Source organism: Populus nigra, chromosome 15 (assembly GCF_951802175.1).
Source record: "Populus nigra chromosome 15, ddPopNigr1.1, whole genome shotgun sequence".
Lineage (NCBI taxonomy): Eukaryota > Viridiplantae > Streptophyta > Magnoliopsida > Malpighiales > Salicaceae > Populus > Populus nigra.
The window spans coordinates 2,294,143-2,317,709 of record NC_084866.1 but is presented as its reverse complement, the minus strand read 5'-3'; the positions used below and the strand labels follow the sequence as shown (position 1 = coordinate 2,317,709).

The window sequence follows — 23,567 nt, the reverse complement described above, 5'->3', positions numbered from 1 at the left end:
TATTTTTTAAAAAAATATATTTTTATCTCTTCTGAATTTGTCTAATTTATTATGAAACACTTGTCAAATATAATTTTTTTTCAAGTATAATTTATAAGTTATCATAACTATTTTTTTTCATAATTCATCAACATCTTTCAATAAATTTCCTCCCAATAACTTAAAGTAAAAAAAAGTTCTTTTAATACTTAATTATCCATCAATATTTTCCAATAACTTAAAATGTGGAAAAACATTCCTTAATATTTTGATTTTCCAAAACTCATATTTATTTTATTTTATTTTATTTTTATTTCGATATTCTCATACTTTTTTAAAATATAAAACTAATTTGGTTCGAGATTCAGGACTATTTTTTTAATAAATGTATTTTTTAGAAATCAAACTTATATTCTCATTCTTGCATAGATATAGCAATACCTTAACCGCTACTCCTACACCTTATTGTTAACCCATGTTCACATTAATGATATGAACAATAACTAATTTTTTAATAATTATTTTATTAAGATTAGATTTTGTAATAAATAATTCATTAATGATGATATGACTAAGAATATTGCGTGCTTTTTTATTATCAAAACCCCATGTGAAGAATACCCCTATAACATAAAGATCCTATCTATAGCCTCGAATTTTCGAAAAAGCAAAAGCTATAGCAAGGTTTTATTTAAAAACACGGGTAGAAATCTTGATGTCCAACAAAATCCCTTCACAACATCTCATTAAAAATTTCAGGAGTATTTTTTATTTTGTATTTTAAAAGTATTTTTTTATAAAAATTTAAATTTAAATTTTATTTATTTATTATTTTAAATTAATTTATTTATATTTTTAAATTTTTTGATGTCAAAAATAATTTGTAAAAAATAAAATAATATTATTTTAATATATTTTAAAAAATACACTTTGAAAAACCACACCCAAAACACCGCAATCAACACAGTAAATTCAGCCATAATTTGTGTATTGTATATCACAATGAACAATGTCTCCTAGATACTATATTTATAAATTTTATACTATTAAAGATCTTGGAAAAAAAAAAAACAAAGAATACAAGAGTTTAGAGAATAGTCACACACAAGGTAAAGACCTTGCACTAAAACAAAGCAAGATTTATACTGCAGCTTCACCGCCATCACACGCCACCTTCACCGTCACATCGCCACCGTCACCCTCACCAAGTTATTAAATTTTTTATTTGTTTTTATATTTTATTTTTCATCTTAATTTAATAAAAATACAAGTTTCTATTATATTCATAATTTAGCTGGCTTCCAATGCCCAAAGGCCCGAAGCGTTACTGGAAAAATAAAAACTTAATTTGGCCCGAGATTCCCTCTCCTAATTAATTCTCAGCTCAGTCCCCAAACAAAATTAATTTTCAATTGGATGCCCCGTCTATCAAACATTACCTAATCAATCCTCCAATTAAATTTTATGAAAAAAATTATGTTATTTTGGACAAGTTATTTTTATGATTTTAAAAGAAAAAATTAAGACGAGAGTTCATTACTGGTTTAGAGACTCAAATATGAGAAGAGGATCATAATCTCTTCAGGAGATATTTTGGGAGAGAATCATGGAACTAATATGGAGAGAATCATGCAGCTGATATGTCTTCTCATTCCTCCTCGAGCTCGAGGAGGGAAAGGCTCGATGCAGAGCTTGCCACGATTTGGCAGGAACTTGAGATTGCTCAAGGATTTCGTAAAAATGTCAGCAATCAGTTCATCACCCAAGACATGTGCAAGTTTGATGACAGCACGAGCTACTTGTTCACGAATAAAGTGAGCGTCAATCTCGATGTGCTTGGTTCGATAGTGAAATACAAGATTCTTTGCGTAGGGATAAGAACAGAGAGGCCAAGGCTCCTGAATAAACTGACATACTACATGAGTTTAGCTATGGTGGAAGCAAGGGATCTGTATTTAGCTTCAGCAGTTGACTTAGAGATGGTAACTTGTTTCTTAGCCCCCCAAGAGATGTGATTATAACCAATAAAAACTACAAAACCAGTAGTTGATCTTAGCCCCCCAAGAGATGTGATAGTTGTAAGAGGACAATAAAAATAGTGCAAACCAATATTCAGAGTGCCTTCTAAGTAGTCAATAAGGTGAGATTCACAAGGAGCTTGGATAAACTGACAGGCATAATTAAAAAAAAATTCACATCTTTTGTCTTTTTTTTTTCTTTACATTTAAAAACAAAAATATTTTCACTACTTTTTACTATATTATATACATAATTCCTATAAAAATAATCTTAACCATTCAATCTTAACTTGCAACTAAATTTTTCTTAAAGAACAAGAAATTCTCGTTGATTTTATAACACATATAATTATTATTTTAATATGATATTAAAAATCTTATAAAAATTAATCTTAATTTCAAACTATATATATGTGAACTTAAATTTAAAATTACGAATACCATAAAAAATAATATGGATGATGAATGTATATAATCATATTAATCACGAGAATTTGCTAAATAGAGCATGATATGAATACATAATAAAATAATTTTATATTATTAAACCACTTATAATATTAATATTTCATATTTAAGTTTTAAAAATAAAATAATTGAGTATGTGTGATTTTAAGCATTAACCATATCACTAGCATGCACTACGCTTCGAGTCGGACCAATTTTATTTAACATAAAAATTATCTAGACATTACTAATATTTTTTTATTAGAAAAAAATTTAAATTATGTGGGGATTGACTCGATTTGACTCGATCAACTTGACGTATTCAAAGGCAATTAGAAAAATCGGTAAAAATATAATTTGACTCGAAATAAATATTCAAGATGATATTTTTATATATATAAATATTGAGACAATAATATATTTGATCAATTCGGATTAACTAGGCTTGACTTGCCAATTCACATGCTGGGTCATAAGACCATGATAACTCCATAGAAAACAAGTCAAAATAAATTATGAAGCCTAATTTTTTTTATAAACCTAATATTGAATGATGAAATTAAAAAAAAGCTCAATTAAAAAAATAACTCTAGTCAACCCGAGTTAACCTTGCAAACTCGTGACTCGGGTCATGAGTTCAGAATAACCCAATAAAAAATAAATTCAAATAAATTATGAAAACCTATTTCCAATAAACTGAGTGTTCTAAAATGAAATTAAAAAAATAATAATTAAAAAGGACATAAAAATCTCAGGTCATCCCAAGTTAACCCACCAAACTCATGACCCGAGTTATAAAACAAGGATAACCTTATAAAAAGCAAATCAAAACAAATCACGAAGTCTAATATCTAATCAATTTAATATTGAAGAATAAAATTGAGATAAAAAGTGAATAGGAAAATGAGAAAAAAAAAACGTGTTAACATAGTTAACTCGTTTTCAAGTTATAAAACGAGGATAACCTTATAAACAAAGTAAATTGAAAAAAATTATAAAATTCAATCTCTAATAATTTTAATGTTAAATGATAAAATTAAAATTAAAATTAAAATAAATATAGATTAAAATTTGTTAAGAAAATTGAAAAAAAAATATGAAGTTAAATTCAATAAATCTAATGTTAAATGATAAAATTAAAATTAAAAAATAGATTAAAAAATAAAAAAATAAAAAATAACATTATTTGAGTAAATAATATATTTAAAAAAAAAACATTTAGTGATCAAGCTTATAATTAATGATATTTTGTAAGTTATTCCAAAATAAAATAAAATTAATGAACCATGAAAAATAAACGTGAGTCTCATGGAGTAAAAATGTCACCAGCTATAGCTTTCTCATTCACCTTCTGTTTTAATTTTTTTTTTTAATCGTTAATGTTAGTAATATTTTTTGTTAATAAATATAAATCTGTAATTTTTTTCTTATTATGTTGGGACTCCCACGGAGATAAGATTATGTTTCCATTCCTACCCTCAAAAGAATCTCAATATAACTCCCACAAAGCCATAGGCATTTCAGTAATTTACAAAAGTTTCAGGGGCATTTAACTTCGGATCCTACAATATATAAGGCGTCCTTTTGGTTTTCCTCGCTCTGTCCCCCCAAAAAAAATATTCCAAGAAAATCTAACAAAAGAAGAGCAAAGTCTGTGCGTGTTTGGTTTTTGGAAGAGAAGATGTCAGGGAAAGGAGCAAAGGGATTGTTAACAAGCAAAACTCCAGCTCAATCTAAAGAGAAAGACAAGAAGAAACCCACCTCTCGCTCTTCTCGTGCTGGTCTTCAGGTTTTTTTTTTTTTGTTCTTCTTTATTTTTTTGATTCTTTTGATGGGGTTTTTGAGTTCTTGATTTTATTTTAATCCTAATTGCGCACGTGCTTGAAGGGTTATGATTATTTAGTGATTTTTAGTTATTTTATTAATTTTTTTTTATTATAGTTCTTGTTTCTGGCGTCTTGCATGAGTTTATTAAATATATAGAGTGCAAGTCTTTTTTTTTGGAATTATTTGAACCATGAGGAACTACGGTGATTTTTTTCATTCAATTATTTTGAGATTTTGTGTTGATATGTTTATTTTTAGGCTTTATAATTGAGTAATCAGTTTGTGAAAAGGGAAGATAAATTGAGATTTGTGTGAAAGTTGAGGGATAACTATTGTGCTTAGTTGAGCTTGGATTTTACAGTTTGGAAATCGATATTTTCTGAAATTTGAGAGTAAATGCTGGGTTTTCTTTATTTTCCTTAAATTATAACGCTAGCTGAATTGATAACTCCGAGGATTTGGTATGAAAGTGAGAACTAGAATAATAGGCAAATATGGTGTAAATAGGCTCAAAGGAGAACGCAGTTGCAAGTGCAGAGAAACTGAAAAGGGATATAGTTTCTTGAGAGAAAACCAACCCTTGCTTTCTTAAGAATTTAGTTTCTCGAGTAACCCACATTTTCCATAAATTTCTTTTATGTGAATGCAATCAGAGGCTGATTGAAGTATGTACCTTAAAAAGTCGCAACTACATGTTATAGCGTGGGATGTTGTTACGAACAAAGATTGTAATGCTGTCCTTTGCAATCTTTTGATGTGTTGTGAAGAGTGTTGATTTGTTAGGGCATTTGGTTGGTTCCTTGAGGTGCTGAACGAGGAATTTCATGAGCTTGGATAGATATTTCTAATAGAGGAACTGGATTTTGTATTGAATTGAATATAGATTTGGGGGGTAATCTGATTTAGTAATATAGTTTTTCACTTTTTTTTTAATTGAAATATTTTATTTATCAGATTTGGTTTTTTTTATTGTTATTTATTTTATTTCAAATAATTTATGAAATTGATTTTTTTTTTAATTTCATCCTCTTTTGACATTTTATCTTTCAGATTTGGTCTTTATTCTTTTGATTACTATTTGTTTTATTTGAAATATTTTATGAAATTGGATTTTTTTTTTCAATTCCATCATCCTTCAACTTTTTTATCTGTCAAATTTAATTCATATTCTTTTAATAAACTTTTTTTTAAAATAAAAAATTAATAAGTTATTTTTCAGCGTATTTTTTATGACATAAGCAAATACTCTGCTGAATAATTATGTTTTTCAGAGGGCATGCAGTTGAGGACTTTGAGGTGTTCATTTAGGTTTTGCAAATTGACAGTTAGAGTTAAGCGTCACAGATGGCTTATTTGGTTTTGGTCCTGAAATTTTCATGATATTTTAGAAATGTGAACAAGTATGAAGTAGTAGAACTTATCAATTCCAGAAAGGAGTAATTTAGTTAACACATAATTAGGAGAGATTCTTTTTGAGTTAATCAAAGATTAAATAAAGACATGTCAAGCTGCTAGTCAGATATATGGAGCCAAAAGCTCTCCTGGATATCAGTTTGTTAACCTTTGGATCGATGATGTTATTTGAAGCAGTGTGGATATAATTTCCTCATCTTGTGCACTGCCTATATTGCTTGCCTCTTTGACCATCAGAACTTTGGATTTTTATGCTTATGGCCGTTTATTTTCAATTTCTTGTGCTACTTATTGTACTTGCATCTAATTGTACTCTTTCTTTGAACTTTGTTTTAGATCACACAGCTAGAATACAGTTGCTTCTTAGTTGTTCGGTTATAGGTTCTAGTTTTGTTCTTGGCTACAACTGTGGAGTGGCATTTTGCATTACTACTGATTTTTCTATTTATGGCACTGAGGATTGGTTACTGTTGCTCTTTACTTGTACAAGTAGGGTGCACGTTCTCGGAATATGCAGAATTCCTGAATAATGGATCAATGACTTGCAAGCTTATCACTATTTTTCAGTCTTTCTTTTTTGTCCCTTCATACTTGTCTTGAAGCATAAAATATTTGACCATCTATTTCATCCTATATCATCCCCGCAGTTTCCTGTAGGGCGTATCCACTGCCTTCTGAAGTCAAGAGCAACAGCCCATGGAAGAGTGGGAGCAACAGCAGCCGTTTACTCTGCTGCTATCTTGGAGTACCTGACTGCAGAAGTGTTAGAGCTGGCAGGAAATGCAAGCAAGGATCTGAAGGTAAAACGTATTACACCGAGGCATTTACAGTTAGCAATCCGTGGTGATGAAGAGCTAGACACCCTTATAAAAGGAACCATAGCTGGTGGTGGTGTGATCCCTCACATCCACAAGTCGCTAATCAACAAATCCTCCAAGGAATAATGCTATTTCGGTCCTTTGCATTATTAAGAACACATAGGATGGATTGCTGTGTAATTGAACAATGCATTGCTTCGTTTGTGACAGCTTGCAAATTGTGATTTTTAGGTTGAAAAGGAAGGTTCTAGCATATATTTTCAATTACTTTTCTTTCATTTTTACTCTCTATAATTTATTTTCACGTTTTATAAGAGGTTTTACAATAGGTTAAACAAAAGAATGTCTTGGAATAAGCTGGTTTCTTCTTCTTATTTTTTGAAGTTTAGTTTCTTTAAAATTAAATAATTTAATCTATATATATATATATATATATATATTAGATTAATTAAGAATGTTTTGTAGATATTATTTTATTAAAAATTCCAAACAAACAAAAAGCACATTGATTAGACAAAGGTATCTTAGTTAGGGAGGAGTTTTTCTATCCTTGTTGGTATGTCTTCTTTTGGTCTTCATTAGAAAAAATTGTTGATAAAAAAAATATTTACTATCAAATTATTTTGTTTGAATTGAATTATTTTCTATTTGTAGGTAAGATTTTAATTACCTACTCAAAATTTAATATATCTAAAAAAAAAAATTATTATTGAGATGATGACATATTTTTTATTGACTTGTACCATCTCAAATTATTCTCTCAAACCTACTACTTGAATCGAACAAAAATACCGGAATCATTAACATATTTACTTGATTATGAGTAAATGAGTATTATTCATGAAATAAATTACCCCACTTGAATCCAATAGAGTTTAGAAATGAAGATATTTTGAATTTAATTTCTAAATTCCAAACCAAATTTTAAATAATAACCAAAATAAAATCTTAATAATTTAAAAATTTAATAAATTAATATAACTAAAATATCTTAAAAATTAAAATGAAAATAAAAAAAAAAACAAATCAAATGAGACCATCCTGCAATCTTAATTAAAAGGCACAGGTCCTATATATAGGCTTTTTTTTTTTTAACTTTAGGGGTGGACGATGTATTTTTCTATTTTTTTCAATTAAGTAGGTGACCTATTGTCTAATGGGCAATTACCTAAATTTTGACCACCACTGTGGTGGGTGGCAAGATCGGGGGGGTTTTTTTTTGCTCTAAAATCATTTTTTCAAACCATTATTACTTAAAATAAACATCAAAACACTCTAAAACCCTAAAACAAAAAAACTAATCTCTTAATTCAAAACACCTATAAAATCGGTTAAAAAAAATGCAAAATCAAATTAAAAAATCTCTCTCGTGCTTGATCTACCTTTTCAAGCAATAAAAGTAACATAACCACTACAATTAAACTCTTCTTGTTGAATAGAGCCTTTTAACACCAACCTTGGTCGTTTTAGTTGCTAGAATCATGACAACCGATATTTTATTTCTCTTCTCACGTAGGTTAATTACTAAAACTCGCAAAATCATGAAATTCTAAACTTGAGCTCAATAATGAAGATCAATTCCAAACTAATTTAATGTTGAAGCATAAAATCGGAAAAAAAAAATCAATTGAAAAAAATTACCAAGGTGAAAAAAAAAACAATAGCAATAAAAAAAATATGGATTAGATTTGATAAGAAAAAAAAACTAAGGAGGATGGAATTGTAAACAACAATTAATTTTAAAAATTATCTGAAACAAAACAAATAGCAATCAAAAGAACGCGAGTCATATTTAAAAGATAAAAAAATTAAAAGGGGATGAAATTAAAAATAATCTAATTTTATAAATTATATTAAATAAAACAAATAGTAATGAAAATAACAAGGATCAAATTCAAAGGAATAATAAATTGAATGGTTGATTTGAAATTTTGAAGAGGCATGCACGAAAATATAGGAGTAGAGAAAAAAAAAAGAGAGAAAAGAACGCTGAAGCCAAATTGGTAGCCTTTGGCCACACGTGTCACCTCATCACAAAGAGGATGCCAATACGATTCAAATACCGTTATGAAAGATAACTTTTCCTCACCAAAGAGTCATGCTCATGTCGTCCATGCACTGACACGTGCAACACAAGCACAAACAATTTTTTTAAAAAACATATATATTAAATTATGAAATCACCCTTAAACCAACTTGATATTAACAAAAAAATAAAAAGGTTGAGTGCAAATAAAAAGATGCCATTGAATGTAAGCTATAGAAAATTCCACATTTAAGGATATGTAAGTCATTTTACTGTTATTTAAAAATGCAAAAGATGAAAACACCCCTAAATTAAGCTTTTAAGATTTTTGAATCTAAAGGTATAATGGTCGTTTTACCGTGCATAATAAAATAAAATAAAATAAAAATGTTATTTCCCTCTTTAAATTTGACAATGACAAATAAACCACTATGAAATTACTTAATTGCCCCTAATAAAATGTTTTTTTTTTAAGGGGAAAATGGGATTTCACCCAATAACTCGAAAAAACCACCCATATCTTGATAAACTAGCCTAAATTGACTTATAATTTGGTCCTATAAGGGCTGGAAAAAAACCATGAATAACAAGTCCACAGTAATTTGTGAGGAGATTCAAAATGATTTTGCATAGTAAATCCCTCACACCATTTAGTTTTTCTTACTAGCTATTTAACCAACGTTCCACTGCGGGTCAAATATTTTTTTTTCAACAAAAAAATAAAACATGTTGGCTTTTCCAACACATTTTTATATATATAAAAATATTAAGTGTAAATCGAAAAGTTTATGCATATATCTAATTAAATAAAATAGAGAATCATTTGTGTTGATGAATGAACAAAAAAGTCATTAATGCTAATTAAATATGTGTATGAAAAAGTCAAGAGGTGTATGTAGATCAATATATTTGATCTGACAACATGGGTCATTCACCCAATTGTGTTCACTGACTATGTTTATTAAAATAATTTTTTATTTAATCAAATGATAATAGAAATAAACACACATATAAAATTAATTGAATAAAATAAAAGGGAAAAACATATCCCGTAAGGTTGCACTTACTAGAAATACTATCCAAAAATAAATAATTTTTATTTTTAAAAATAAAGTTCAATTATATAACGCATAAAAAATTATAGATAAATTATAATAATCTCTTAAAAACTAAATACATACAAAATAATTAAAACAACAACTATTATTTACAAAAGGATAAATACAAAAAAAAAACAAATAAGATAGAAGATGTATTAATTGAAATATAATTAAATAAAAACACATAAAACATGATTTTTTTTAAGAAATGAAATATTACCACACACAAAAAAAGAAGAAGAAAGGGGTTAGGTGTCATTGGACCTGACAAGTCAGGCCAGCGCTTAACCCATTTAGAAAGGGCCTAATATTTTTTGAAAAAGAAAATATTTTATATGACGTGTTATCTAATATTCCCTAGATTTTAGCCATTTTGTGGAATTGCAGGCTTATAAATGTTAATAGATGGAATGTATAAGGAATTTAGAAGGAAAGAAGAAGAATTCTCAATTTTTTTCTTATATAGGTTTTGGCTAAATAAGAGGAAAAACTGGGGCAATAGAGTTTTGATAAAAATTGTTTAGAAAGTATATGAAACTATAGATAATTGATGTTGATAAATTATATGGATAATGATTTTTGCAAGAAGGGAGAAAAATTCTCACATTCTTCTCTTGTAGAGTTTTAGGCCATGACAAAATAAACATTATGGTTGAGTTATGAAAGTTCAATATAATAGGATGAGTATTATGGTTGTTGTTTGCAAGTTGAGAACTTTTTGAGGCAATAACTTAGTATTAAAAATACAGCTCTGCCAAAATTTTGGTTATATATATACTAGGATCGTTACATACAATATTTTTTAGTTTTGTACTAGCCTTGGTATCCTCCTTTCATCGCGGGCCATACTATTTTTTTGCACAAAAAATGATATTTGATTGCTACAAATATGTTTTTTTTTAAAGAAAAATACATGATTCAAGTTATAGTCCCAACTGGGATGAATAAGCAAGCTTTGATTCAATTAGACGAGAAAAAAAGAAACAATTGTAGATGGATACACAACCCATTAAATACAGAAGAACCAAACAAGGTAAAAAAATGACATAAACAAATCAGTATTGGTCAATCCAAGTTAGTATGACAAACCTGTAACCCTGGTAATTAAGGCTAAGTCAACCTGGGATATCATGTCATACCTGCGTTAACTTTTCAAACCAGTGACCCGATTATTAGACCTGAAGCATCTAATCTGAAAAAACCATAAAGTTTAATTTCCAATTAATTAAATATTGAATGATGAAATTAAAAAATAAATATTTAACTATATGAAAAGATTAAAAAATAGCAATTCAAATAATGAGGATCAAAATTGAAAAACAAAATATCTTGTTATTTAATTTTAAAAAAAAATTAACTTAGTAAAAGGACACAAATAAATCAAAAGAATGAAAATCAAAATAAACATAAAAAATAAAAACAATGTTTGTAATTAAAAGATGAATTTGAAAAGAATAATAATTTTTACAAAAGAACCAAGAAAAAAAAAGAGAAATCAAAACAATAAAAACTAAATTGGAAAACATAATGCCATCAAATTAAATTGAAGGATGAAATTGAAAACCACTAAAACTTTTACGAAATAGTCAAGGAAAAAAAAATTAGAAATCCAAAAAATAAGGACCAACTTGGAAAATGTAATATTTGGTAAATTGAGATTGAAGGATGAAATTGAAAACAAATAAAACTTCTACAAAAAGGCTAAGATAAAAAATCAGAAATCAAAATAATAAGGATTGAAGTTAAAATACCAACAATAAAAAAGATCAAGCTGTACTTTTCAAGAGAGGAGAGAGAAAAGAAAAAATTCACCGATGATAAATTGAACTATCAACACTAACACACGTCGCATCAACAAGAAAAAACATGGCAGTGCTACTAATGACATGGTGAGAGGACATTTCTAGACGCTGGAAGGCGCGATAAGCATTACTCAAAGTGTGCGGGCGCCTCTCATGTGCCTTAGGCTTAAATTTTCTGTTTTTAAGGGTATTTTTGTTGTTTTACTATGCATGTTAGTTGTTAATTGTTTATTATTTTTTATATTTGGTTAAATATCAAATTGTCCCTTAACTTAAATTATAATGATGAAAAAATCATTATAAAAATACAAAAATACTCCTGACGCTACACTATTTTAGTGAACAATTTTTTTAGTACGAAGCTACAATGATTTTCCAAGGAGTTTTAGTTTTTAATAATAATAATAATAAATAAATAAATAAATAAATAAAACAATTTTAACTGTAATGTAAAAAATCAACTCAATAGCATGTGATGTTGGATAATTAAAGTGTTGAATCAACAATTTGTTGGTTTTTTCGTTTTAAAAGTATTTTTTTAAAAAATTAAAATTTTATATTTTTATTTTAAATTAAATTTTTTGGGTGTTTTCAGATCATCTGAAGTCTTAATATAAAATATAAAATTTTAAAAAATAAAAATATATATTATTTTAATATATTTTTAAATAAAAAATATTTTAAAAAATAATAATTATTATAATATCAAACGGGTTCGAAATATGCTAGTCCAGACTGATGACGTGTCAAGAAAAATCAAGTCAGCGTGGGCGAGTGATATCCAAAGTTCTAGGCATCACAGGAAGAAAACAAATACTGAGCCCGGTAATGCCCAACGGGCCCAAAGCATATAACATGATTATATATATATATATATAATCAAGCTATTTTTTCTTAAGACCCCAAATGTCGACCAGTACTAGATGATGCCCCAATGTATTTTTAAGGGTATTTCTATACTCTTTTTATTATTTTTATGCTATTGTTTTAGGTTATTTTATTATTTCCATGCATAAATAATGTTGAAGTGATTTTTTTCATGAAAACATCTTGACAGAGAAATAAAGGGATGATCAATGGCTCATGATGAGACTAGGAGGACAAGATGTGTTTATTATCGAGGTGATTTTATTGTGAATTTAATTTGTGTTCTTGTAAAATTGATTGAAATTTAAAGTGTTTGGATGTTTCTGCTTGATTCAAACCTGTTTATATGCTTGTGGTTATGTCTGCTTTGAGCTTTAACCTATTGACATCTTAGATTTATTCCATTATATTGTTAGTTTATAGAATTATTTAGTACCAGCAATAATCATATCTAAATGTATTAATTATGAAAAAAGAATCAAAGAAACATATAAATAAATTTACATTATTAATTTAATTTAAATTACCATTAGGATATTTTTTTATTTGAAGTTTTTCTATTCATAACAATCTTCAATTGCTATATATATTATTGTTAAAAAGAATGAAGCTCTTCAATATATTTTAATAAGATGAACCCAACTCTAAATTTGAAAGGAAAACCAAAGCATAAAAAAAACAATAAAAATAAAATGAGAAAAAGTGTATAAAAATTTTAAAAACATTTTTTCAAACTCTTTTTCACCCCATTTTTTTTAATAATGAATTTTGAAAATTAAAAGGTTAAATAATTAACTCAAAATTAATTCCTATTATTATTAACATTTGATTAATCATCATAAATTAATAATTAAATCTAAATATAGTGGCCACAAATATGAATTTCTTGACCTGAAAAAACTGTTCAAATTTGTATAAAATGCTTATGAAAGAAACTGTTAACATTCATGGGCTGGACTTGACAAAACAATAAGCTGGAAGAAATATTTTTTTATGGACCGTTTAAGTCTAAATTTTAGTTAGTAAAAAATAATCTTTTATTATCTAAAATATTATTTAACAATAAATCCAAACCCAAGTCCACAACAGACTTGAAACCCGAGCCAAAGTCAGGCCGGTGCACTATGTTAGTTTAAGCTCAAAGCTCATTTTGCTTAAGATATCTCTCTTTTAAAAACTTGAGTGTGATTTGAGTCGAATATTACCTTTTTAACTTTCTATTTTATAAATACTTCTGGATAAAAAAATTCAAACAGTTTTAAATTTCATCAAAAAATAACAATCACTAAAAGGGAATGAGCTCCACCTTTAATTCCAGCTCAAATATGCCCATTAATAATATTTTTTAAACAAATATCCAACAAAGATCAATCATATTGTAAGATTTGTTGCAGCAAGCTGTGAAATGTTTTGGTATGTATAAATAGACAATGTAAATGCGTGATTTCCGCCATAGACATTTTTTTTCCCCTGTTAATGTTAATAAGAGGTTGGTGGTTGCAAGCTAGGAGGCGAGGAGACGATTAGGCTTCTCTAACGCCACGACACAAACAAGGAGGCGAGGTTAGTGGTTGCCACCATGCACATGCCTTCTCGTTCATGATGTTGAATGTCTTCAAATTTGTCAGAGCGAGCACCGATTAGGTAATTAGATATCATATCAGCGCCGTTATTCAATTATTGATGATCATATGTCAAGCAAATTAGTTCATTTGTGCTGTCTTTTTGTTGCTGGGCCACTCAAAATCTATCGACGCATGGAACCCACGAAGCAATCCTGATCCGGGCTTCTCGGAAACATGATAATTTCTTGGCACCGTTCCCATTACTTTGGACCGCAAGTTCACACAATTAAATGAAGAGAACAAAACTCATTATGCTGATCCAATTTGGTTGCCTGGATAGCCTATCAAAATCTAGAGCACACAGCTCATGTTTTCACATACAGTATCATTAATGATATTAGTCTTGGTCTCTCAAAATGTCAAAATGTGTTGACTTGTTATTTGGCTCACAATATTGCAATAAATTGTCTTGAAAAGACTCTTTTATAAAAGGAAATGGTGCTTAGCAAGGTTGTTAAACTCGTGAGTTTACTCTTAAAATCATACGATTTTATGAGTCAATATATACTTAACATGTCAAATTGCTTTAAAAACTCGAAAATTGATAAAATCAAATTAAAATCGTCTAAAATCAGGTCAAATCACGAGTTTAAAACCGTTTTAAGGTTTCAACAAAAAAAGTATATACTGCAGTATTTCAGCCCTCCCACGTTAGCATTAACTACACAGTACACACCACATTCAACATTTACCTTAATCTCTTTCTCTTTGTTTTAGGCTCTTAGCCTTTAATGATTCAATAATTAATCTGCCAATGCAACCACCGTGTGATCGACGACTTCCTCTTCATCAACAACATTTCTTTCTTTTTTTTCCATCATCAACAACTTTTTCTCTAGTCTTCACTCTTCATCAATAACGCTTTTCTTTTCTTTTTCATCATCAACAACGTCCTTCTCAGTATTCACTGAATCACCATTTATCAACAACACTCTCCTTTTTTTTCCATCAACAACCACTTCCTCTTCATTGTAAGCTTTCCTATTTAATTATAATGTCTATTGAGTATAGAGTCTAAAAGTAGTGCCAACTATCAAACATATTGGAATGCATAATATATTAGAAAGCATGTTCTCTGTGAGGGTAATATTTAATTGCTTATATTGAATTTTTCTTGCTAGAAAGGGATTTTTAGCCCCAATTGTTCTTTGTCCCATTCCTTGCTTTCTCCTTCTTTTCTCTCTTTACTTGAGTGCGTGACACAGAGATGGTCATCAATTATCATAGATAATTACTTTTCATTGCTCAAGTTTGATCCTTTGTTAACTTCGTTCCAGTAATTAAAGAAACAATCCAAACCACAATTGAAGAAATGCTGATTGATTAGAATATTGTTGTTGATTCTTGAATTGCAAATGATGAATAGGGGTTTGTATTTCGCAAATCAAGGGAAAAATTTCCACAAATTAGATAATTACTTTTAATTGCTTGAGTTTGATACTTTGTTGAGAATGACTGGTGAAATTTGTATTGATTTTTTTCTTTTTCTGATTTAGAATAGCTCAAATGGTCATTTCTGGTCTGGAAGAAAACTAAGAAGTGCTGTATTCGTGCTGAATTTGTTTAACCTACAAAGGCTGTCGTGGGGTTTTAACACCATAAGTTAGGAAAAGGTTTATTTTAATCTATTAGGGTTTGTTAAAAGTGTAAAAGGAAGTTTTAAGACTCTTAAAGAAGAATTTTTTCCTAGTATTTGCATGATATGTCTTGGAATTTGACCGTTTTTTAATCTTTTGACTTTAAAAAAACAAGAAAACATGAAAAAAAATGTGTATTTCACTAAAAAATGCAATGTAGTCCCAAATTATATGAGGACATAAAAAGTTTTAATGGAGTAGTATGACTGTATTTACAAGATTTGGGTACCTATTATCTGATATTAATGATATCTCCATTCACTTCTTTAAAAGCCAACTTGAATTTCTCTATCCCAATAATATTATATCTCCATTTGACCCTTTCAGCTTCAACTACCATACCTAAATATTGCTTTGAAGTATTGCAAATCATATATCTAAATTAAGGAGCCTTAGAAGTATTCATGAGATAAAGATCATTTTCTTTTTAGATAGAGGAAGGTTGACATGAATAACAATGTCTTCCATATTTAAGCATATTCTTTAACAATTTCATTGGATCTTTGTCTATACTCTACAAGGTTATTCTATTATAGGCCATTTCTAGATTTAGTTAGTAGTGTTTGGTAAAACACTCAACTTATTGAATTTGATTTTATCAAGACCTATACACCAACTAAGAGCAGGTCTATCAAGCTTTAATATAAGAAATGCATTAATAATTTATCAGCATGAATTACCTCAACTATTTTAGCACAATAGAGTCTCAAATGAGTATTAGGGCATTGAGATCTAGTCTACTTGTTGAATTATGACACCTTGAAGCCTTTACAAATTATAACATCAGGTAACATACACTTTTCAATCAAATGATATCGACTTGCACTAATCTTTTTCACATATCCTCTTAACATAAGAGATAAAATGGGTTTAGAGTTGTTGAACATTTATTTTTTTTATGGTAATGGCTTGTCTAACTTGGTTGATTTGATAAAAGTTATAAGTTTTTTTTTTAAGTAGACATGCTTCGAGTGAAAGGTCAAGGTACTTCTAGGGTGATCTAAGTTGATGGAGGGCCATAAAAACATGTCCACGTAGTGAGTTGTACTGTAGAAACTAAAAGTCATGTGCTAGGGTGTACGGATTGAAAAGTTGGTTTAAGCAAGCAAGTTAATTGATTCATTTCACCTTTTGAGGAGTTGATCTTATTAGAGTAATAATGCTAGGTTTGAACTCTTTCTTTCTTTCATTTTCCAAGAATTGATCTAATGTAGGCCTTTTATAGAAATTGAGCTTTAAAAAATATAATTATTATTTGTCTTTCTCTCCCTAAAAACTAAAAAAAAAAATTGTATAAATATTTGAAGACATAAGAAACAATTAATCGGATAGACTGTTATTTTGTGATTGATGACAATAGTTGTTGATTTTTTTTTAGTGCTAAACAATAGTTTAATAATCATTTCAATATCTCTCATTTTTAAAAGGAGTTTATCCATCTCAAAGGCCAAGACATTTTGACATGACTTTATCATATTGGGGGTTTTATCTAATTTTTTTATTAGAATCTAAATATAGGGATAAGTCTTGAAAACATGTTCTTATTTATGAAAAACATCACTGGATTGTTGTAATTATGATTGTATGATAAATTATTGGACCTTATTATATGATGACTCAAAATATATTGATCCAACTATTTTAGAAATAAAAGTTGAAAATTTTATTAATTTAAAAATATGAAAAATAATTTTACATTTTATCCATACAGTTTAGGAAGATAGTTTAAAACTTTTGTTAAACCAAAAAAGTAAAATCAAATGAACATATTAATCCACATTTTAAGAGAAAATGTCAAGATTTTTATACATCCAAAAATAAGGTAATATATACAAAATGGTTCATTAATTTATCATACAAACTAACTCCTCTTATTCTAAGTGCTAATCAAGTCATGTTCTCGAGTAAGTCTCCAAAGCTAGTAATGATTGGGTTCTTATGATTCTCTAATGCTTATATTCTATATGAGTTTATTAACTTTAACACTAAGATACAAATGTTTCAAATAAAGTAATTTACATTGAAATCCTTTATTTATACAACCCCCTTTATTTTTTTCAATCTTCATACTCTTGTTGAAACTAGTCTTTAATATACATTGCCATTTTAATTGTCTTGTCATCCATCTTTAGAAATTTCATGCATACCAGACTTGCCTAGTAATATTAAAAGAATATCTCATAGGAGAAGATTTTAGCCATTACATGCAAGGGTAAGTTAGCTAACTTATTGATCTTAAAAGGTCCGTTATTGCCTAGATCATGAAAGCCTAAAGGTTCCAAAAATATAAACCGACACAAAAGCACATCATTTACTAATCACAATCGAGTATACTTTCAATAAGAATTTAAGGTTTTGTTCATGTTAGCCCAAGACAAAGCCACATCGAAACACTACTAATTTCTCATGTTAACTTAAGGCAATGTGTGTGCCAAATAAGTGTTGTGTAGTGGGTGCATGAGCATAAGTCCATATCCAATCCAATATGCATGATAACAAAAGATATGAAACTAAAAAAATAATAAATAAACAAACAAGAGTACAAACACTAATATAAAAAATTACATAATATAGGCAATCATAAAAGGTAAAACAAATACATTATTTTCAACCAAAAAAACTTGCCTAAACTAGTGTATATATATGAGAATGGTAAATGACTATTAGAACCTAGATTAGTAATTTGGGATACGAGCCTTATTATAAGACTCAATCTTTATTTTAGAACATGGGTATTAGACCTAAAATGATGATAAATAGTAAATTAGATTTCAAGCCTGTTTTCCTTGATTATGTCCAAGATAGTCACTTATGCTTAGTGGGTTTTGTTGGGGTTACATTGACTCAGCCAAAATCAACTCATAGTGATGCAATAATGAAAACTTAATATGAACATAAATCTCAAATTTTACTAAATAATCATTATCATAAGAATATATTTACAGAAAAAAAAGGTCAACAAAATTTACATAAAGTATGTATAGATATATATATTTTAAAAAATATAGTCACCTTGAAAGTAACTTTGCAGGCAAGATTATAGTTTGTTGTATAAGAAAAATATGAATTAAAAGGATATAAAAGCACCCTTAACTCACATATTTATATTCAAATTTTAAAAAACAATTTTTTTAAATAATATATTTATAATAAAAAAATATATTTTATTTATTTATTTTTAATAAAGTATCAACATCAGAATGACTATAAATGAGTCTATTTAAATCAAAATACTTTAAAAAATTTTCTTTACTTTATCGATGAAAATATCCCTGCTGTATTATTTTTTAAATAAATTCATTGAAAATATTTGAAACTCACATTTAAACACATAAATTAACACATCCACGTATAAACCCAACGCATCCACACACAATTTCAGGCACATTCATGCACAAATTCAAACACAAACTTAAGTACACATAAATTTTAAAATGTCTATTAACATTTGAACATAAGAAATTCTATATAGAAAAATTAATAAACAGTCAAATTAGTGCATTGGAAAACAAAAATGACTTTGGAAGCGACCAGAATTGACTGGAAAATGTTGGTACAAACTGGGGCAATGGTAGCATATGAAAATCATATGTTTCCATACAACATGTGTTCTTCACACGCCTCCACTAAACCTGCAAAAAAAATACAAAAAAGCAAGTTCATGGGCTATAATGATGGATGCTATTTTTTATGGGTTTGGAGAGGAAATGGATTGCAACAAGGATGGGAGTTGGCAGGGTTTTTGTGTTGAATTCAAGTTTTAGGTGTGATGTTGGCTGAAGATTTTGGTAGTGTTGGTAAGGCGAAAAGCCTACGATTGGGGCTGGAAAAATTTAGTGGAGGATGTTTTGGCTGGCGTGGTTGTTGTGAATGGTTGAGGAGCAATTAACATTGATAATGGTCTTATGATCTAGTGTTGCTGTAGTGGCTTTGATTTTTAATGATGGTGGTCACGTGTATTGTTGTTAAAATCGCGAGTTAACTCGTAAAATCGTACGATTTTACGAGTCAACATGTATGGTTTTACGAGTCGACATGTATCTAACATGCAAAATCAGACTAAAAACTCAAAAACCAGTAAAATTGGACTTAACTCGTGCAAAATCAGTAAACTTGATAAACTCGGTTTGATTTTACGAATTTACTAAATTTGTGATATGAACCAAGTCATGTTCAAATTTGGCTTTAAAATGTCTGTTAATCAGTTTTGCGAGATTGGACTTATCTTCCAAACCGTACATTGGATAGAGCTGAAATTTTACAGGGAAGCACTAGACACACACACACACACACACACACACATATAGTGGTAAATTTTCTGGTCAAATGGAGTTCGAGAACATAATATTTCAGCAAGTCAAAGTTAGTAGACGAATCTTGTCAAATATCTCAAAGTAGACATTCATGTACTATTTGGGACATATCTGGAGCTACCGGTGGAGTTTTGCTGTGATTAAAGTTGATCTGGAAACTAGACATCTAAAGCTTTTTAATCATATATCGTATACCCAATAATTCATCCAGACAAGAGAGAACGATATATTTGAAATCAAGACTCAGATTTGCTAAGAATATGCGAAAATTGAAGATTTTAACATAAATATTTTTTTTTTAATTTTTTTAATTGAATAATTATTTCTTCATGTTATTAATTAATATTATCTATATCTCTTATTTTATTTAAATCACTTATTGATTATAATATTATTGACTTACTTTATTTGATTTTAATATAATTTAATTTTTTGACTGAAATTCTCGATATATAATTAGTTAAAAAAATTATTTATAATTTTACAATTTTTCAATTTAAATTTATAGTCTGAATATATATTATATTTTTTATATCATATTAAAAAAATATTTTTGACAAGTATGAAGGCTGTTGTTCGTCAAAGAAGGAGGAGAAAGGAGAACAGCATGAAGAAGAGACGTGGACAGTAGGAGCTGGTGGCTGGCGGAGAGTGAGTGGTGGCGCTTATTGGTGAAGGTTGGCTGTGAATTGAAAGAGGAATAAGATTAAAAAAAATAAAAACGACGGCTAGGATTTTATTTTCTCTACTTTTTTTCTTTCGAGTCAGCTGGACTCTTTGTTTTAGATTTATTCTCTCAAGTCAGGCCCTGTTTTTATCATCTCTCTCTCTTCTCTTAGATTTTTTTTTCTTCTTTTTTGCTCCTTCCTCTCTGCATTTTGCATGCTCGTATTTTTATCGTTAAATTAGATTTAAGTCTTAAATTCATTTATTTTTAATTTCAATTTCAAATCTTTTTTATTATTTTATAATTCTTTCATTTTAATTTCAAATCTTTCCTGATTATGTTAATAATGGATCCAAGCTTTATCTTGGTTCCCTCTTTCCTCCATCACTTGTTACTTCACTGCCTAGTCTTTCTCTTTTTATTTTTTTTTGAAAATATATTAGAAATGGAGTAAGAAAATGGGTTATTACATTCTTTACACTAGAATTTGTCAATTAAAAGGTTCCCTCCATACTCTTCAATTCTGGAAACGAAGAAGAAACGAAGAAGCGTCCTCAAGAAAAAGAAAAGTAATTTATTAATAATATGCTTAATATTCAATTCAATGAACAAGTAATTGAAAAGCACAAATATTCCACAATTAATACGAATAGCTAGCTAGCTAACCCACGTAACTCATCACATTGACTTAATCTCAACCCCTTGCGCGTTATCTAGAAACAACTGTTCTTCTTCTTCTTCTTCTTCTTCAAACCCTGGACACCAAAACATGCCACGTACGTTTAGTTATGTTCCTTTCGAAATGGAAAAATCTAAGATTGAGATAAAGACAAGACAAGCATGACTTACTGTTGGAATTCTACGTTAACCAATCTTGCCGAAGGATCTGCGATGCTGCCAAAAGCGGTAGAAGAGAGGACTATCGTAGCCCCATTCGATGAAGGCCTTGACCTTGATGTTTGTGCTCGATCAACAATCCTAACCTGAATGATTTGGTCTGGAAGACAAGTTCTCGGGACAGCTGCACTGATGCATCTCACCAGGTACTGTCTTCCACAGGCGGCGCCATTGTCCCATATTCCCTCGCCGGCCGCGGCAAACAGATTGCTTGATGGGAACTGTGATGATGAATTCCCATAACAGGCAGTGGCTGCATCACAATCACCCCCCATAAAAAACATGTTAGGGATTAGGAGGGAGAAGCTTTCGAATTTCAGTTATGGAAGTCATATGTTTGTACATGTAGCAGTACTGGGCACTTACGTAAATATGGGGGTCTGTAGTGGGAACAGGTGCCCACATCGCCATGTGAGAGATGGAAGAGTGTTGCTAGGAGCAATAAGAGTAGAAATGGAGAGGTCTTCCCGAGTGTTGGCATGTTGCAAACTGACAATGTTAAGAAAAACCACTGTACTCTGTGGTGAGAGTTCTGCACATATATATAGCCTATTCAAAACTCAAAACTTCTAAATCAAACATGAATGCACTAGTTGATATCAAATAACCTTTTTTTTTTATTTCTTCTTCTCTAATTTAGAATTTGTTTTTAGTTTTTTATTCAGTATTATTAGGCTTTTCTAATTTTTCTATTTAAAGAAAATAGTTTTCTTGTTTTTATTTTTCTATTTAGTAGTAATATTGTTTTTTTAGTTTTTTATATATAAAGAGTTGTAAAAACTTTTTGATATATATAAATAAAAACTAAATATTTTTTTATATCTTCTTATTTGTTCTTTGAATATTTTAACTTGTAACAAATCTTATTATATTTTTTTTCTTGACTATTAGGGAGTGTTTGAGAGTATTGTAACTGTTATGTTTTCAAAGTGTTTTTCGTTCGGAAATATATTAAAATAATATATTTTTTATTTTTTAAAAATTATTTTTGACATCAGTACATCAAACCTATTTAAAAACATTAAAAAAATTAATTTCAAATCAAATTTTTTTAAAAAATTATTTAAAAACACCATTTAGAACACAATTTCAAACTGACCGGTAGTGCAAGTCAACAAATAGTGATTTTTGATTTTATAGCTTCCTAGTACCTAAAAACACATAAATATTTTTGTAAATCAACTGTGAGGCCACGAAGGTAAAACAAGCAAATATCTCACAGAAAATGCAATTCCAATTTGGCGGTAATATACAGAAGTAATCAAACGATCTCTTAACATGCAAGGCTAGCCAAATCAGGGTGCCGTCTTCGCGAGGGCATGTTATTTGCCGTCGAGGTAAAGATAAATTCTGTAAACATTCAGGTAAAGGGAACAAAGTAATAAAATCTCAGCAGCCGGATCTTTGCTAAATGCAGGTTTCGGTGCCCGAGACCAAGCAATATTTGCTGTCCTTGGGAGGAAGTTTTCAATGTCTTTGGGCCATTTCTTTGCATAATTATGAAAAACAATAGAAAGCCATGGATCTGAGTGTGCTGAATAATGTTTTTGTGGATGTCTTGACAACCTGCTAGATGGTTTGTCCTCAATGATCTTAGCAGATATATGGATGAATCTTGGTATCCATGTCTTGGGTAATTTGCAAGGATATCCATCAAAGTATATATGCAAGCAATTTATAGAACAATATCAACATCAACCAACGTTCCAAAGAATTGATATGATCAGCAGATACATCAAGAGAGAGGGGAAGAATACCTGAAATAACGTGTTCTCAAACTGAAGGGACGGGCTCTGCGAGAAAAATATTGAAGGTTAATTTCTGGATTTTAACTGGGTTTATATATATACATACAGGTAGGGATTTATACCGTATTTACAAGACAATAATCTAGAATTAAGGAGAGTGAATCTAAAATTAAAAGCTTGGAGGCTAAGGTCAAGGAGGAAGGAAGCTAAATATAGGAAGTTATCTGGCAAATTTAGTGGTTTAGTCAAATATGCCTTTTATAGAAAACTCAAATCTCCCGTAGAAGGAACAATTTAGTATTATACAGAAGAATCAAAAGAATTAGCTACTTGTATTTTTTCTTTTCTTTTATTTTTAAGTTATAAAAAGAGTATGAATATGT

At 29.0% G+C, this 23,567-nt stretch overlaps 2 protein-coding genes across 6 annotated transcripts; one reads left to right on the top strand and one right to left on the bottom strand.

Moving 5' to 3' along the window:
* The first annotated feature begins 4,038 nt into the window (after positions 1-4,038).
* Positions 4,039-6,780, top strand: LOC133674275 (probable histone H2A variant 3). The gene is made up of 2 exons (XM_062095318.1): positions 4,039-4,233; positions 6,332-6,780. Exons 1-2 carry the CDS (start codon positions 4,126-4,128, stop codon positions 6,626-6,628), a joined length of 405 nt encoding a protein of 134 aa, XP_061951302.1. The 5' UTR covers positions 4,039-4,125; the 3' UTR covers positions 6,629-6,780.
* Positions 6,781-21,093: 14,313 nt separating this feature from the next.
* LOC133674345 (EG45-like domain containing protein) lies at positions 21,094-23,428 on the bottom strand. 5 transcript variants are annotated; one of them, XM_062095396.1, is made up of 5 exons: positions 23,307-23,428; positions 23,194-23,229; positions 21,803-21,947; positions 21,389-21,689; positions 21,094-21,294 (listed from the first exon to the last, which is right to left on the bottom strand). In XM_062095396.1, the coding sequence occupies exons 3-5, from the start codon at positions 21,915-21,917 to the stop codon at positions 21,288-21,290; spliced, it is 423 nt and encodes a 140-aa protein (XP_061951380.1). In that variant the 5' UTR covers positions 21,918-21,947; positions 23,194-23,229; positions 23,307-23,428; the 3' UTR covers positions 21,094-21,287. The 5 variants fall into 5 exon arrangements, with proteins under 5 accessions (XP_061951380.1, XP_061951381.1, XP_061951379.1 ...); XM_062095397.1 differs by having other exon boundaries at positions 21,803-21,925; XM_062095395.1 differs by having other exon boundaries at positions 21,803-21,968; positions 23,307-23,427.
* Positions 23,429-23,567: the final 139 nt, after the last annotated feature.